This window comes from Festucalex cinctus, chromosome 17, assembly GCF_051991245.1.
Source record: "Festucalex cinctus isolate MCC-2025b chromosome 17, RoL_Fcin_1.0, whole genome shotgun sequence".
Taxonomy (NCBI): Eukaryota; Metazoa; Chordata; class Actinopteri; order Syngnathiformes; family Syngnathidae; genus Festucalex; species Festucalex cinctus.
The window spans coordinates 1,556,979-1,573,753 of NC_135427.1; the positions used below are offsets into that span (position 1 = coordinate 1,556,979).

A 16,775-nucleotide genomic window follows, 5' to 3' on the forward strand; every position below is an offset into this window, starting at 1 on the left:
TATACATGGTCGTTTTTTTGTTAGAAAAAAAAGCCTTACTATACATGGTCATTTTTTGTTAGAAAAAAAAAGCCTTACTTTACATGTCATTTTTTTGTTAGAAAAAAAAGCCTTACTATACATGGTCGTTTTTTTGTCGGAAAAAAAAGCCTTACTATACATGGTCGTTTTTTTGTCGGAAAAAAAAGCCTTACTATACATGGTCGTTTTTTTGTCGGAAAAAAAAGCCTTACTATACATGGTCGTTTTTTGTTAGAAAAAAAAAAAGCCTTAGTATACATGGTCGTTTTTTTGTTAGAAAAAAAAGCCTTACTATACATGGTAATTTTTTGTTAGAAAAAAAAAGCCTTAATATACATGGTCATTTTTTTTTAAGAAAAATAAGCCTTATTATACATAGTCATTTTTATAGGAAAAAAACAGCCTTACTATACATGGCCATTTTTTGAAGAATTAAAAAAATATATTTTTTTTTTTCATGGTATGCTTTCATTGTCAATCCACATCGGTCTCGTCGTGAAATTGCTACCATTGAGTCACTTATGTACTTTATTAGAAGAAACAAACATGAATTCAATACATTACACTTTTTTTTCCACACTAAAAGTCCAAGTTAACTCTGGGGAACAAATGTGGGGACACTTGGGGGTGGGGTCATTGCCAGACTCGTCATCTGGTGCTCTCACAGGTACGCCAGAGGTTGGAAGAGGACCCAAGGGCACCACGTGTTCTCTGCTGTGGAGGTAGGGAGACAAGGACACTACATTAGGTTCAAATGCACAATCAAAATACATCTTTAGGAAAAAAAATATATAAATCCTGATCCATTTATTTTGGCTTAAAACTGCACAAAAGTAATGGCAAATTTTGGTTATCTTTTATTTCATGTTCACACAAACACACATTTTATTTATTGACAAAAGTTTTTTATTTTTTTTTATTTTATAAAGACCACACAATTCAATTCATTTCCCTAATAAGTACCGTTGAAAATATTTTGAAAGCATTTGTGTTTTTATTCCATCAAACTGTGCGTGTAGCGTCATTTGGCCTATTAATGTAACTGACCACAAGAGGGCGCCAAAGCTACATTAATCGCAGAGGACCTTTTGACACTAGATGAAGCAATTTCTAAAGAAATTACATGTAAAGGCTGAAATTGCTGAATGAAAAAAAATTATATATAAATAAGAAACTTGGAATCATATTGAATGAGATGTAATGTTGAATTGTATGGAATTATGTCAAATGGTGTTGACTGTTTTGGAATGATATTGAATAATTTAGAAGGATCCCGAATGGTAGTGATGAAAATGCATGCATTGAATGATATTGAATTGAAATATACATTTTTTTTTGCTATGTATGGAATTGGAGGAGTGTTCCAAGGTGAATTGAATGAGCTGAACGGTTTGAATTTTGAATGGGGGATGAATTTTTGACAGTTTAAAAAGAAATAATAATAATGATAATTAATAAATAAAGGTGAATCACAATAACAGTCACCTATTAATGTGATCATCAACTATCTTCATCTTTTGGGGGTTATTTGAAAAACACTGTCTTAACGTGTCCCCATTGATTTTTTCAGGTGAAAGTCTGCCACCTAGTGGCCTGCATTATGATTGCCATTTCTAAAGAATTCCGATTTTAATTCACGACAAGAACAATTTAAAAAGAAAGCGACATGATTTCCGCTCGCGTCTGTTTTCATAATGAAAATCACTGTTTTGAAAAAATGTTGGATTATAAGACCTGCTGGACTTCAGAGGATGTAGGCCGGATACAGCAAGTCCTTGGGGACGATACCCACAATGCCGTTCAGCTCGCCGACCCACCAGCCGTCAATGCTGTACTCCTGGAAATATGAAACACCTGTCAATCATTCTCATTTAGGATCTCTCAGAACAAAGCAAAATGAAATTTACAGCAGGGGTGGGCAAGCATTTGAGTTTTAACGTTGTAACGTTTTTTTTTTTTCACCCTCCCATAAAATTACAAATGTATATACAAAAAGTGTTTATTTTTTTAACAATAGGAACTTGTGATCGGAATAGGTAAGAAAAAAAACAAAACTGTATTGTTTACTGTATGAAACCTGATGAACTTCTGTTGCCTTGAGTCATTCGATTCTATTTGTGTTGCACAATATTAAAAAAAAAAAAAAAACTTTAAATGAAACAATTTAGCCGCCAGCAGCTGGACAAACAGATGTTAATTGGCTCTTTATTGCATAAGTTAATTGCTTCATTGCTGTTGTTTTTGTTAAGAGTGATTTGAAGAATCACGGTGCAATCTAGTTTACACATTTTGCATATTAGGCAGGGTCAATTATTTCCCATTTTGTATTTATTATATAAATATGACTATAGCATAATAATACATTTTAGGCATCATATGATAACATTGTCTTTATCTGTGCAAAAACACTTAAATTCCCGCCCGGAAAGGTCTTTCGGCTTATCGGCGGCGCCATTTTAATAGGAGGCGGGCTGGCGCAGCCAATGGCGGTTGGGAGTCCGTCAGGCGTGCAGAGTCCATCTTCCTGCCGCTCGCAACGGGTTCATCCAGAGTACACCTGCTGTAATGGCCACATCCCCGAGTGAATTATCCAAATGACAAAAAACTACGTGCTCCTCCTTCTGTTTGATGTCTTTTTTTTTTTTCTTTTTTTTTAAAGAGGGAGGGGGGGGGGGGCTGAGCAGGGGGCGGTGATGGAGCAACTCACTAAAATAAAAATATTCCGACCAAATGCAGGGGCGGCAAACATGACCGAAAATACCCTTTTGCCTTTATTTAGTTATTTATGTAATTATTCATTCATCCACTTAACTACTTGTTGCTAATTTAAAATTTATTCACTTTTATACTTACTTAGAATGTTCTGTTTTGTTCTTATTTTACTTACTTATCTTTACTGCATGTCTGATTCCTGTTTCATGTATCACACTTTGTATAAAGCAATGCTTGTTTTAAAGTGCTTAATAAATAAAGTTTTGTTAAAAAAAATAAAAATAGAAACAGGTTTTCTTTTTGAAAATACACTTGGATTTTTAAATTGGAAAAAGTTGCATTTAGTTCGTAAAAGTGATCTTGATTTTTTTTTAATGCTTTTATTTTAACCACATTTAACAAGGGGTATCGAAAGTTGATTTTATTTATTTTTAGTCACATTTATTACTTTGAGGGGAAAAAAACTATTAAGTCATTTTTTTTTCAAAAAAAATTCCTTTTTAGATTTTTTTTCCGCAAAGTGGAAAAGTTTTTTTTTTTTTTTTTTAAAGTAATTGATTTTTTTTAAAATACTTTTGTTGTAATCACATTTTACAAAAAAGTTGATTATTTTTTAGTCAAATTTATTTGAAGGGAAAAGATTTTTTTTTTCTAAATAAATAAATAAATCATTTATGTTTACATTTCCCCCCAAAGTCAACGAAAAATTTCATTACATTTTTTTTTTTTTTTTGGGGGGGGGGGGGGGGTGGCATACATTTTGAGGGGAAGTAACTTATTAACTTGTGCTTTTTCTTTAGAGGAAAAAGGTATATGTTTTCAAGTATTTTTTTCTAATTAAAAAAAGGCCTAGAAAATCCAGTAATACACTGATTTTTGACAGAAAATGTCTTATTTAAGTAGGGAAAAAAAATCTTTACTGAGAGAAAAAAAAAAGGAATTAATTTTAAAGTCTTTTTAAAAAGGGGAAGTCAATTTCCAATTTTTCTTTACAAAATGCTCTATGTGCCCCCAATAATCCAAACACGGCATTCGGATTACTATTATGTTTGTGAAATTTGAATTAAACCGCAAAATCCGCCCATTTTTGTCCATTTTAAGGGGCGGCCATTTTGACATTATACCGCTCTCAGATGTCGACTGAAAATGACATCACAGATCCGATGCTCGTCCCTCCTTTCGTCTTCAAAGCTTTTCATGTTCTTCCTGTTTGCTGCATGGCCGGACACTCAGCGGTCCCAACAGCGCCGTGTTGCGGGGGAGCTTCGACTCGTTGACCTCCCGGTGACTTCTTCTCCTTCCATCCGCCATCGAGGGAGTTGCCATGGCAACAGCAGCCGTGTGCCCGCCGCCGCCTTCGTCCTTTATTTACCACTCGGGGGGGGCTGGGTAATGGCGGCGTCCTGATAGGCACATCGCTCACCGCCAGGAGGGAAGGTGAGCCCGTGGCGTCATCGCCGCCGCTTCATCTTCTTCCTCGCGCTTGCTGCTTAAAAATATTTGTCTATTAACACGTTAATCCCATTATAGATGGACAGGTTATGGTTTTAAGGTGCACGAGTACGATATGTATTCTATTTTTATAAGTGATAATTAAGGACTAATAGCATGCTATGCTAGCTATCTGTCAATCATCTATCTATGTATCTACCATCCATTTATGTATCCATCTGGAGCTAGTTTGGCGCTAATAATGGTACATGAGAGGTGCTCGCTGGCCACCAGCTGACTCGAGGCAGGCCTTGGGAGTGATGGAGCGCAGGAAGTCTCTCATTGCCCCGCCGCTGAACCCGTCGCCTAACGCTCTCCCCACCCCCTCCCCCGCCCCGCCCCTTCCGCCTACCTCCTCTTCCTCATTCTCTTCCTCCTCGCCTGCCCTCAGATAGGCTGCACTTCCTCCATCACGCTAACAAAGAAACATGGAGGAGGCCTCGAGAAAGCCGTCATCTGTGACCTGCAGGCAGGTACGACGCAGATGCCGAGTTATGTGCCAAACGAATTGTTCCAGACAGGAAATGACATCGTCTTTAAATAATAGGATGGAAAAGTTGTCATTTGGGGGGAGAATAAAATGTATTTCTAGGGGTGAAATGTCACATTTATTTAGTCGTTTTTGTTCTTTACAAATAGCCAGCCTTTTTGGGGGGGGCAAAGTCTTTTTTTTTCTTTTTTTTTTAAGATAATTTTGTAAGTCATATTTATATAAATAAATAAATAAATAAATAAAAAAAGTCTGTTTCAACATTAAGTTATGTTTTTAGAATTATTATATTAGTCTTTTTTATGGAGATGTAATTTATTTAGGAGATTTTTTTATAAGAGAATTTTTTTTTAAGAAAAAATAAATTTGATATTTTTCAAATTAAAAAATATATGTATTGACTGCCTGGATAACAGTCAATCACATAGAGCACCACGAACATACTTGCTGCTGTTGGCCACAGCTCACACCAAGACTCGCATACACAGGCCGACGATGTCACAAACCACACCCACCAGGCCCCACCTCTTAAAGGCATTGAACCAAAAAAACAGACTTTACAATACTTGTAAAATTTTGCTTCCATTTGACACTAAAACATTCAGTCAAAAAAAAATAACCCAAATTGGTTCAAAAAGGACGCCCCAACTTTTTGGGTTATTTAACCAAAATATCCCAAAAAGTTGGGTTAAATTAATAACCCGCAAAGGAATTAAAAAATCTTGAATTTTTGCGTACAAAAACTTTATTTTTATTTTATTAACTTTATTATTATTTAAATGAATTACCCCAAAGGTTGTGTCAGTCCCTTTATGTCTAGTGTTAATTTCGTCAATGAAAATTAAACAAAAATAATTTCGCCAACACATATTTTTCACCGGACTACTAGACCAAAACCCTCATTAATAAACAATAACTGGGACTAAAATCAGTATGCATTTTCTGCGACTAATAAAGACAAGATTAAAATGTACTTCACTTAATAAAAACTGGACTAAAATCATATAGACATTTTAGTTCATGAACAAAAAAACAGATGAAAATTATGTGATTTTGTAAAATCTTGTGTGCTAATCTGTCTCTGCATGTGACACTGTCATGTGACACAGTCACCTTTGAGTGCAACATGCAGAAAACACACATGGGACAGAGGGGAAGTTAAAAAATATAATTATAATGTAATATTAATCCGACAGCTATAGCGTTCCAACAATAATGTTATTCTGACCACTAACTCATACTGGCTAACTTTTTAGCTCATAGCATGGAACCATAGTAGCAACATGTTGATATACTGTTACTGTAATTGTGTGTCAAGTTATTTTTCATCAAAGAGATGAGAGAAAATTTGATGTGAAATAGTTTTAGATCAGAAACGTGTGACATAATTTGCTGCCAAAAAAATATACAGGGGTAAAATGATTGTCCTGACCAAAACTAGACTAAAACGTTGACAGTTTTTGTTGACTAAATTTAAGAATGGCGGATAAAATTAGCACTATTTATGATCCCAATTGAATTATTTGACCCAACAGTATCTAATTGCTCATTTTGAAAAATTCAAATCAATTTCAAACGTACGTTTTACTACCTTTGAGCATCTATTCTTGAAAAAAAAAAATGGAAAAAAAAAGAAATGTATTTATGAAGCGTATCAAACTGCGAATCAAAAGGTAAGCATTTCCGAAATACGAATGCCACTTGCGCACCTGCGCCCGTCCAAAGGGCCACTTAGTGTCCGTCTTTGTTCCAAGAGGGCTTTTAATTAGTGAGGAGAATGGTCGGGAAGAGCGAAAGGAGAAGCTCGGCGAAGATCTCATCACGACGAGATGAAAAGAAAGGAAAACGCGTGCTTTGGGACGACGCCGGGCTGCTTAAGCTAATGGCCATTTAAAGAGCATTTGTGTACGCCACTGAGCGTCTGTAATGATGACGGCTGTTTACGCCCCCCTCCCACCCCCGCATTCATAATAATTACGCGGAATGGATCGGGCTATCGGCCGGGCTGAATAATGACCTACTGTAGTTGACCGGACGGTGACCGTTGCCTCCTGCGTGACCCCCGGACCCCAGACTCACCCCCTGCTACTCGGGGTGGTAAATAGGATGTCTTGCTTGGTGTCTATGGCCACAATAGCAGCGGGGGTCCTTAAATGGCTGCGTGACAGAGAGAGAGAGAGAGGGGGGTGACAGAGTTCACACAAAAGAAGAAAGGGAGACCTCAGCATCCCTTTTGTCTCCCACGTTTGACTTTTTACGGAACCCGGGCGACGACGTGAACGCTTGAGTTGAAAATCTTGCAAGATACGCAAGCACGCTCGAAGCAAGTTGACTGTGCAAAATACTACAATTGCAATTAACTGAGTGACTACTAATCAATTATGAAATTGATTTAAAAGTAATCGAATCATCAATGAATTGTTAAGAGATCTGGTTTACTTAAAATTGTGCAAATAGGCAAATGTTTGGCACTGCCAATTTGAAAGGGATGAATTTTTTTTTAAAAGAGATTTAATCTGATTCAACAAAAAAGTAATGATCAGATTAAAACAATTATTTGCAGCCTTAATATATACCAATATAAACCATTTGCAAATTTAGCAAATCTCGCAATAAGTCGTTTTCTGAAAAACAAATTAATAGTTGTGTATTTTTGTGAATTTTTCTGTTATGCCCTTTAAAATAGCACCAAAATGTTGACCAATGTGAACGTAGTAATTGGCATCAAGGAAGTAAATGACTGAGTTACCGTTTAAAATATTAATTAAAGACAATTTTTTTAAATTGCGTGTCACAGATTATTTTTTCACAATTCAGGGCGCTCTATCCCCCCTGGGATCATTGTAATGTTTTCATTTGATTTCATCTATTAAAGTGACATTTACTGAACGCAGTTAAATCTCGTAAATGCTGAAAATGTCCACTTTCAACATTGGATCATTCCTTTCCAAGCTTTCCAAAAAAATGCGATACACAAATTCCTATCGGCATCCATTTGGATAAACGTATCACGAAAGGGAAAATAGGGTCTCAAGTCAAATGTTTTGTTGGAAGGCGCCACGAGATGTCGCTGCCGTCCACGCTCTTTGGTCTCGTTTGACAAGCAGCCGGACACTTTGGGGCTGGCCCGCCATTGGTTGGCCGCCCTCGTTCTGATTGGCCGGCGCTCTGAGGAAGAGGGGGGAGACAACGGGGGAGAGGCAGGAGAGGCGGGTTTGCGCCATAAATCTCCTCCCCGTCCATCCCGCCGTTCCCCATGAGCGCCCGTGGGAATACTGGAATGTGACAGCTGACCTGTGGAGTCCACGTCGCCGGGCACATCAATTAGACGGGCAGAATGCAGGGACAAGCTGATGTTGTAGCGAGGGACGCATGTGAAACAACAGCCCTTAAGCCAGTGTGACAAATTCCAGCAATAGCGAAAGCGCGTGTAAATCAATAATCAATCGGTGCTGGAGCAGCGGGCTACGGAGCGGCAGGCTTGACGTGAAGGGAAAATGAAACCGTGGCCACAATAAAGATAGAACGTGTTGCACAAATTTGTAGCCACAAAATATTCATCTGTAGCCAAGTCATATTTTTTGAGGAAAAAGTCATACAGACAAACAAGCTACATTCTAGTCACTCGTTATTTTATAATTTCTCTACTGTTACAATCGTTCATATTAAAGTTTTTTTTGCACTTGCAGCCTTGTCATTCATCCAAAAGTGGTATAACTTGTGCAATGAATGATGTATTATTAATTCTTATTTGTGCCCACAATTGAGTACTGCATGGCCAGAAATGATCATGTCATATAGGACAACAATGTAGCTTTTTTTTTTTTTTTTTAGGTCAATGTACATATCTGGCATAATAAATTTCAATAACTGATTCGTCACATGATTGTGCAAATGCTGAAAAGCATTCTCACATATGCTATTTGGATTCTTTATTGTGGGAATAATCACATAATTTATCTTTCAATTTCCTTCATAAGCATTCAAATATTAGCATTCAGCTTTCAGCATTCCCACGCAATTTACTCAGAAATTGCAATTTATTTACTTTATTTTTAAGAAAATATATTTAGTAATAATAAACCTTTTTCTTTTTAATTTATATTAAAATATATTATTTATATTATTAATATTCGAGAGAAATATCTAGTCACTGTCACCATCGAATATTTTTAGAATCGATTAATCGATTATTCAAACAATCGAGTAATCAGATTCATTTAAATTTTTCATTAAAGTGCATTACAAAAGCATTTCTTTACTTGATAACTTTATTAACCAGTGATTGGAGGTTATTTCATACTTTGTGTTAAAAGTGGGGGGGGGGGGTAATTGATTTTGTATACAGCAATGCTTGTTTTAAAGTGCTTTATAAATAAAGTTGAGTTGAGTTGAGTTGAGTACTATGTTACCGGTTCGGTCATTGTTTTCCAAAGTAAAAACTCCTATTTGGATTATTAAAAAAATAAAAAGACCAAAAAAAGGTCAATTTTTGCCGATATAGCTGTTTATAACTGCTACTATCAACTTATTAAATTATTAATCAGTTGGGCCTTAATATGGCATTTATGCTACGATATATCTATATTGTGGCTGCAATTTGAACTCCACAGCGTCGTGTCAGGTCATTTTATTTTATTTTTTTAACTTCAGCACAGTGTCATGACACGTTCTGAAAAACGCACATGATCCAAAATGAGATGCCAGCGCTCAAGAACTCAGTGAAGGATCTGGCAGCGACCCGCGTCGCATGCATCAGAACCAGCCAACATGGCGACCGAGAGATGAATTCTCCCCAGCTAATGGGATTCCCATGAGTTGTGAGCTTCCTAATTTATTTACTTTGTCATTGATATGCGCACACATACAGTAAAAATGTGCGCACTTTACAGTAAGCGCGGGGTCGATAATGATGGACGAGGGTCTTGTGCACAACGGGCACGTTGCGCTCCGTTCACAGCCACATGACACCGCGTGTCCATTCCGCAACGCCAACACTCAGTCTTCAACGCAACACGTTGTTAGCGCCATTGATTTAGCACTTGTCCCGATTACCTTGCAATTATGCTCGGTGTTGACATAACAGCATGGACAAGCGGCCCCCAAACAATTTATGAGCTTTTATTACACTCATTTCACGTGTGTGGCTCCCAGTTTTATAGGCGACAGACTGGAGTCCCAGCCCGCCGCCCGTATTTCACTGCGAGAGGTCAAGGTTCTTCGGAATCCTGCCGTAAAAGTCGACGGCTCGCACACGACGCGGGGAAGTCCTCCCGGAGGGCTCGTTAAAGTAAATAGGCGATTGCGGGCTATAATCGGCGCGGTGCTATTCAGGGGGTGTTATACGGACGCGGGTCATCAAAGCAGACACTTAGGAGACGACAGGAGATTGTCTCCGTTCAAATTTACGGCCGCATCCTCCAAAACACGCATGAAAGTGAACTTTGACTTGAAGCTGAGTTACAACAGTTGTTCACAGATGCTATTATGTCCGTAAAAGGAAGTCGAGGCAAAACTTTTCTTGACGATATGTATGCTGCGTTTCTAGAATATAAATTGACCTGTTTTGATCATCTCAGTGGGCGGCCATTTTGACATTATACCGCCATCTCCCATCGAGTAAAAGACATCACAGCGCCTAAGTGTTCGGGTAACAACCAGGGATGTAACGATAAGGGCAATATCGTGATATTAAAACTGCCACAATATCATCGTCGTCATGTTCACAATATTTAAAAGGAACACATTTGTTAAAAAAAAGTCATGTTGATTTACATTTGTTCAGTTCTAGCACCCTCTAGTAGCCAGTTTATTACTGCAATTTATTTTTTATTAGGGATGTTTTGGCCTTCTATGTTTAAAATCTATACTAATTGTCAGATGAAGGGTCACCTAATTTGCTTGTGAAGCGATCAATGTGTGCTTGCATCAGCAAGTAAGAGCCTCAATATTGTTATTAGAGATTGTAGGTGGTTTATATCCATTGCGGTTATGTACAAAAGCACAATATTGCGTGTGATTTTTTTTGGTATGAGCTTTTTTTTTTTTTTTTTACAATATTGTGATCTTTTTTAAATATCGCCAACCATGTGACGTTCACAAGCTGATCCCTGAGACACTGTGATGTCATTTTCAGTCGACAGCAGAGGGTGGTATAATGTCAAAATATATAAAAAGAAATATATTTACTTTTTAGTTAACCGCACTACAGTATATCGGTTCTTGTGTTTCATACTATTTTAATATATTTTATTGTTTATTTATTAATTTTATTATGTATTTTATGTCATTTTTGTATTGCTTGAGTGTCATGAAAGGCGCCCAAAATAAAATGCATTATTGTTATTATGACGCACGTTGAAGAGACAAATGTAAGGTAGCCATTTTGACATTTTCAGCCGATCAGTAGAGCTGGATAGGCTGCAAATGTCAAAACATGCGACCATTTCATCCATCTGGCGGTGCCAGGAGGAGCCGACAACTTATTTTCACCTGCCTGCGCGTCAGCCACAAAGCAAACACCCTTAAGTGTCTTTAAATGTTGATTAAATGCGTACTCTCGCACTCGTCTGCTTCCAGGCATTCTGTGGGGGGGGGGGAATAAATAAATAAATAAATAAATAAAAAAAAACTTTTTGCACGTACAAGACAATTTCCTATTCTATTTTATGACTTGAAAGATGACCTGTATAAGTTTCATTTTGTATGATGGTGAAAGTTAAAAACCCTTGGAACCTTTTTACCATTTTTTATGGGTTTATTGTAACAGTTTGAGTAAAAAATAACCCAAATTGGGTGGTTTTGAATAGTTTAGTTTTGAATTATTCAACACAAAAAGTTGGTCCCAAAATTAATTAGTAACTCACAAAGCAGGCCATTTTTGGGGAGTTGCTTTTGTAGGTTATTAATTTAATTTTTACCCAATTTTTTGGGGTTAATTATATAACCTGATTGAATTGGGTCAAAAATGTATTTTTGAGTTATTTACCCCCAAAATTACAAGGAAACCCATTTTTTGGGGTTGATTTGTGGGTTATTCATTGACCCAGGCTTTTGGGTTAATCAAAAGAAACAATTAAATTGGGTCAAAAATAAACTAACCCAACATTTTGAGTAGTTTAACCCAAAATGTTGGTTCAAATGAAATAAATAACCCATAATGCAGCCTAAATTTTCGGGTTATTTGTGGGTTATTCATTTGGTTCAAATTCTTGGGTAAATTGAATAACCCAAAAAGTTGGGTCAAAAATGAACCAACCCAGCTAATTGAGTTAGTTAAACCTCAGAGTTGGGTCAAATTATTTTAAAGGGATACTTGACTCATTGAGCCATTTTCAGCAGTAAAAAGTTAATATTTTGTCTATCATTAATGTGGCAGCTTCATTATTTTTAATGTACAATTAAAACCTTTAAAAAGTAATTTTTCTACTTGCTGTCAACTGATGATGACATCACTTGTGCTGAGGAAGTAGTTAACTGCCAATCATGGCTCACTTGTATTCTGGGTTTGGTCAGTAAACTGAGCCATTATTGGTCGACAGCAAGTAGAAAAATTACTTTTTAAAGGTATTAATTACGCATTAAAAATGATGAAGCTACCACATTAATTATCGACAAAATATTAACTTTTTACTGCTGTTGCGTCAGTCCCTTTTTGACACAATTTGGGTTATGTCTCCATGTTTGAAACACAAAAAGTAAGAGCACTGCTTTCCAGAAGGGGGTGCTGCAGGGAGAGAGCGAGAACCGAATCACCTTTGGTTTCTGTCAAGCGGGAAGGAAGGAAGGAAGGAAGGAAAAAAGCTGCTGGCAGACTCAATTAACCCCCGAGATGGCGCCGCCATAATGAACAACAGCGCCATTACCCAGCGCCGTCGTGGCACTTCGCCATCGCGCCTGTGAGGAGAATGATGCCCCCGCTAAGCTGTCTGGCGCTCACATGCTCTGTAGGGAATGTCACTACCATAATAAGGAATTTCACTGCTCTCTAACGGCGAGTTTCATGGCTGTCTGACAGGGAATACCGCCGCTAATAGCCGCCACACACCGAGCGACGCGGCCGAACGCTGTGGAACTGACGCGTATTGTGCGCCGGTCTGTAACTCGTTTTCAGGAATGGCCAACCACTCGTTTTGCTGCGGTTCAAAATTTGGATATGAGGCCAAAAATGCAAAAGTGCAGTCCAAATGAGCCAACTGCTTCTCAAACGTCCACACTCTCCCTTATTCCCCCTCCGTTTCCTGTCTTGGTATTATAATAAATGAATACAAATAAATAAAACACGTGAGCGTGTCCAAACAGACCTTGCTGAGGATAACGATGACGTCTCCTCTGCAAAAGGACAGCTCGTCTGGATTGTCAGCCTGGCATTCCCACACGGCCTGGTAGTAGTTGGCATAATCCAACACTGGCCAGCACATAACATCAAGAAAACAAAAACACTGTTTTTTTTTTGTTTGTTTTTTTAATAATCAATGAATTAATCAAATATGTGACTGTTTCACCTGCTTTGTTGGTTGATTCCCAGCAGTTGGCTGGTGGATCTGGGAAGTCCTCATCTAATAAAATAAAGAACACTTTATTTATTAGTATGGTATTTTTTTGTTTTCATCTTCTGTAATGTTAGTGCAGTATGTGTGTATTATGCATCTAATTTAGGCCAGATCAATAGTAATCATGAAATATTTTAAACACTTACACCCATTTTGAAATATGTATTGGTCGACATTCAATTATGGCATTTAAAATGTGTAATAGCAAACAAAACGAGAGTATTGACAGTTTGAATTGAAGCACAGCATTTTACATTGACATTAAAAAGTCCCGCAGAGCTCAATGCTAACATTTGCTGATGCGCATCCATTGAAAAAGACAATAAAAGAGCCGTTAAAAAATAAATAAAATGGATCTGGAGTCAATGTGAGATTCATGTGAATGCAGCGCGGGGTGATTGTTGTTCTCGCCGCAGACTGCCTTCCCACGTGACGATCGATAACGCGGAAGAGGAATTCGCCGCGCCTGATTGGCCGAGCCGACCGATTGGGGGGGGGGGGTAGGTTTGTGGCGCACCCGGCTGGTTGCGCTGGGACACAGTGATACCGTCGTGGGTCCCGCACATCCATCGTCAACACTCGCAGGATGACAGCCACGCCAGCGCCAGGCAATACTATCCCGCCTGCCGGCAAGCTGCACTCGTGCTTCCAGGAAGAGAAGCACGCACACACGAGCACACACACACACAACTATATTGTCACACAATGCCAATGATTGACAAGTCCGACTGTCCAATTGTGCTGTTTGTTTTTTGTTTTTTTGTGTGTGGTTTATTTGTCCTGACTCAGCAGATTCTGCATCAAACAGAAAATGACTCCAATGATTCTTCAAACACTAAAAATATCTTCCCAATATAAACGTTAAAACACTAAAAATATAGAAAATATGGTATGGTTCAAAAGTATAGTTCCGATATGACTATACAGGCCATGAAAAATATGGTTCTAAATGGTTCTAAATATGATTTTAAACGTCACTAATATGTTTCTGAACCTATGGTTTTAATTGGGTTCTACAAGAATAACAATATGGTTTGCATACAGTACTACAGGTACAAAATATAAAAACTATGGCTGTCCATATACTAAATCATATTCCGCGGGTTCCATGATTGCTTCCCCCCCAAAATGTCTCCAGCAAACAAGGACGAAGCCAACAATTGAGGACAACGTGCGGTTGTTGCCAAGGTAAACTCTTGCGTTACAAAGCGCGGCCGCTTTCATTAGTCTTTGCGATCGCGCCGCATGAAAACGGCCATAAATACGAATTGAAGCGAAAGTAATGAGCGCGTGCGGGCCGCCAGAGAGCAAAGTGCGGCGCGCGGTGATTGATAAGCGACGGGGTGAGAATGTGAACGAAAGAGGCCGTCATCCGATCCGCCATCTGTGGTCGGGCCCTGTACCTCCTTCCCAGATGGCTTTGAACGGCGGCGTGACACACACAAGAGTGATCAGCCTCTCAGCACAGATTTGGGCAAAGGTAATGTACTCAGTGAGTGAAACTGAATCTTGATGTATCTTATTTAATAGAAGCAGTGATGGACGACGGACCTGAGAAGATCGGGTCGCGCCTTTTGTCCTTTTTTCCCTCCCGGACACGTGGGCGCGTGTGCCCTCAGCCACGACTTGCAGGAACATTCTCAATCAAATCCCCAAAATCTATCCCAGATTTGACATGAGGGCTGCGCAACTATTTTAAGCTCCCAGATGGGTCTTCATTACTACTAAATTGCTGTTGCTAGGCAATTTTATCCAAAACTCTACTTTGTGGGCTGAAATGTGAGGCTATTTGTTGCCTGGCAACATCACTTAATTGGATGTGCTATAACACAAGGAAGGATCCCTCTATCTATCCGTCCATTTGCTATGCAGCTTTCCTTATCATTAGTTGAACTGGCTGGTTCAAAAATGTTTTTATGTACAAACTACAAAAGACAACTTCTGAGTTGAGACTCCATACCTGGCAGAACCTCGTAAATTTCGCTGTCGTCGTCCTCGTCAGCATCCTCCCGCCTTCCCATGCTACTGTGAGACGCCCGGTTGGCGACGGCGGCCGCGAGCCAGGGCGGGGGCCGGTCGCTTGACCTTTCAATGTCATCGTAGGTCGTCTCCCCGTCCTCCTCCTCCTCCTCCTCCTCGTCCTCCTCGTCCTCCTCGTCCGCTTCATCCTCCTCGTCCTCGTCGATTGGAATGGTGTTGGAGCTAAGATCTGATGATGGAAGAATGTTCGCAAAAAGAGCTTATGTTTGGATTTCAGGCTGCACCTGGTTGTGATTAGCTTGTCATTGCAAAGAACTAACAACCAGAAAGTCTCAAATGTTTATTAATTTAATCTATCAACTGATATATGGATTCTTTCATTTTGGACATTTTCCCAATGAGGTTCTCTTCCCTTTTCTCCAAATCATCTTCTAATATTGTTTTATACGTACTTTAGGGGTGTGAATTGCCTAGTACCTGACGATTCGATTCGTATCCCGATTCACGGGTCACGATTCAATTCGATACCGATTAATCCCGATACGAATTTATAAGTCGATTGTTGCGATTTTTTTTCATTCAAATTTAGAAAATACTAATCAGTAAGCTTGTAGAGTGTAAGATTTATATGAAAATGTATGATTTATTTATCTGAAATTTCAGTCTTATAGAGGTTGTAATCTGTTTCATGTTTGAACAGCATTAAAGTAAAATATTAAGGCTTAATGTTCCGTTCATATAACATTCTTCCATGCTCAAGGTGTGAATCCTAACCCGAAGTCAGACGTTTTGTTGAATATTTTTCCATTAAAAATGGAAGTTGAAAAATCTATTCACACACACACAAAAAAAAAAAAAAAAAAAAAAGGCAATGATGATAAGACGTTGAATCGGTAAGACTACCGAATGAACAATTCTGAGCTCTTAAAAAAAAAATATATATCGATTTTTTTTTATTGAATCGATTCGAGAATCGCGCGATGTAGTATCGCGATATATCGCCGAATCGATTTTTTTTAACACCCCTACGTACTAAGATATAGTTTTAATATGGTTCTAGGATTACTAAATGTATATGGCTCTACCATTCACTCATTCAAAACCAAAAACGTATAAATACGTTTAATACTTTGTCCCTCACTTCGAAAAAAGGTTTTTATACGTTTTTTGTTTTGTTCTTTTATGCTATAGCATACAACAGGCTTTGATACAGCTTCTGACATGAGGAGGTCGCTTAAAGCAATGGTAGTTATTACAAAAAAAGCCAGTAGGTGGCAGCAGAGTATAAGAGATCAGCCAGGGCCATGTTGCAGCAAGCTCTTTTTGCCATTGTTTTCAACAGGTTTGTAAATAATGATGACATTTAGCTATATTCTAATGCTAATTGCTGCAAAACGGAAACAGATAGAAACACACTTTTTTTCCTGATTAAAGAAGATAGTCTAATCTTTCTTTTGATAGGTTCCATGCTTTTATAGCAATAGAACAGAATATTCGGTGGGCCTTGCAAAATCAGTCAAAATCCAGTA

The 16,775-nt window shown here is 38.3% G+C and overlaps 1 protein-coding gene across 6 annotated transcripts in view; it reads right to left on the reverse strand.

Moving 5' to 3' along the window:
- Window positions 1-531: 531 nt before the first annotated feature.
- Window positions 532-16,775, reverse strand: part of skap1 (src kinase associated phosphoprotein 1) — a 37,101-nt gene continuing 20,857 nt past the window's right edge. For 4 of the 6 annotated variants that reach the window (XM_077503087.1, XM_077503086.1, XM_077503084.1 and 1 more), the window contains 5 exons: window positions 15,227-15,475; window positions 13,219-13,272; window positions 13,018-13,121; window positions 1,756-1,858; window positions 532-735 (listed from right to left, as the gene is read on the reverse strand). In XM_077503087.1, the coding sequence (XP_077359213.1) occupies window positions 1,766-1,858; window positions 13,018-13,121; window positions 13,219-13,272; window positions 15,227-15,475 (500 nt within the window). In that variant the 3' untranslated portion in view covers window positions 532-735; window positions 1,756-1,765. Of the gene's footprint in view, window positions 736-1,755; window positions 1,859-3,857; window positions 4,223-4,576; window positions 6,872-13,017; window positions 13,122-13,218; window positions 13,273-15,226; window positions 15,476-16,775 lie in introns of all 6 variants that reach the window. The other 2 variants (XR_013279507.1, XR_013279508.1) reach the window with 2 other exon arrangements.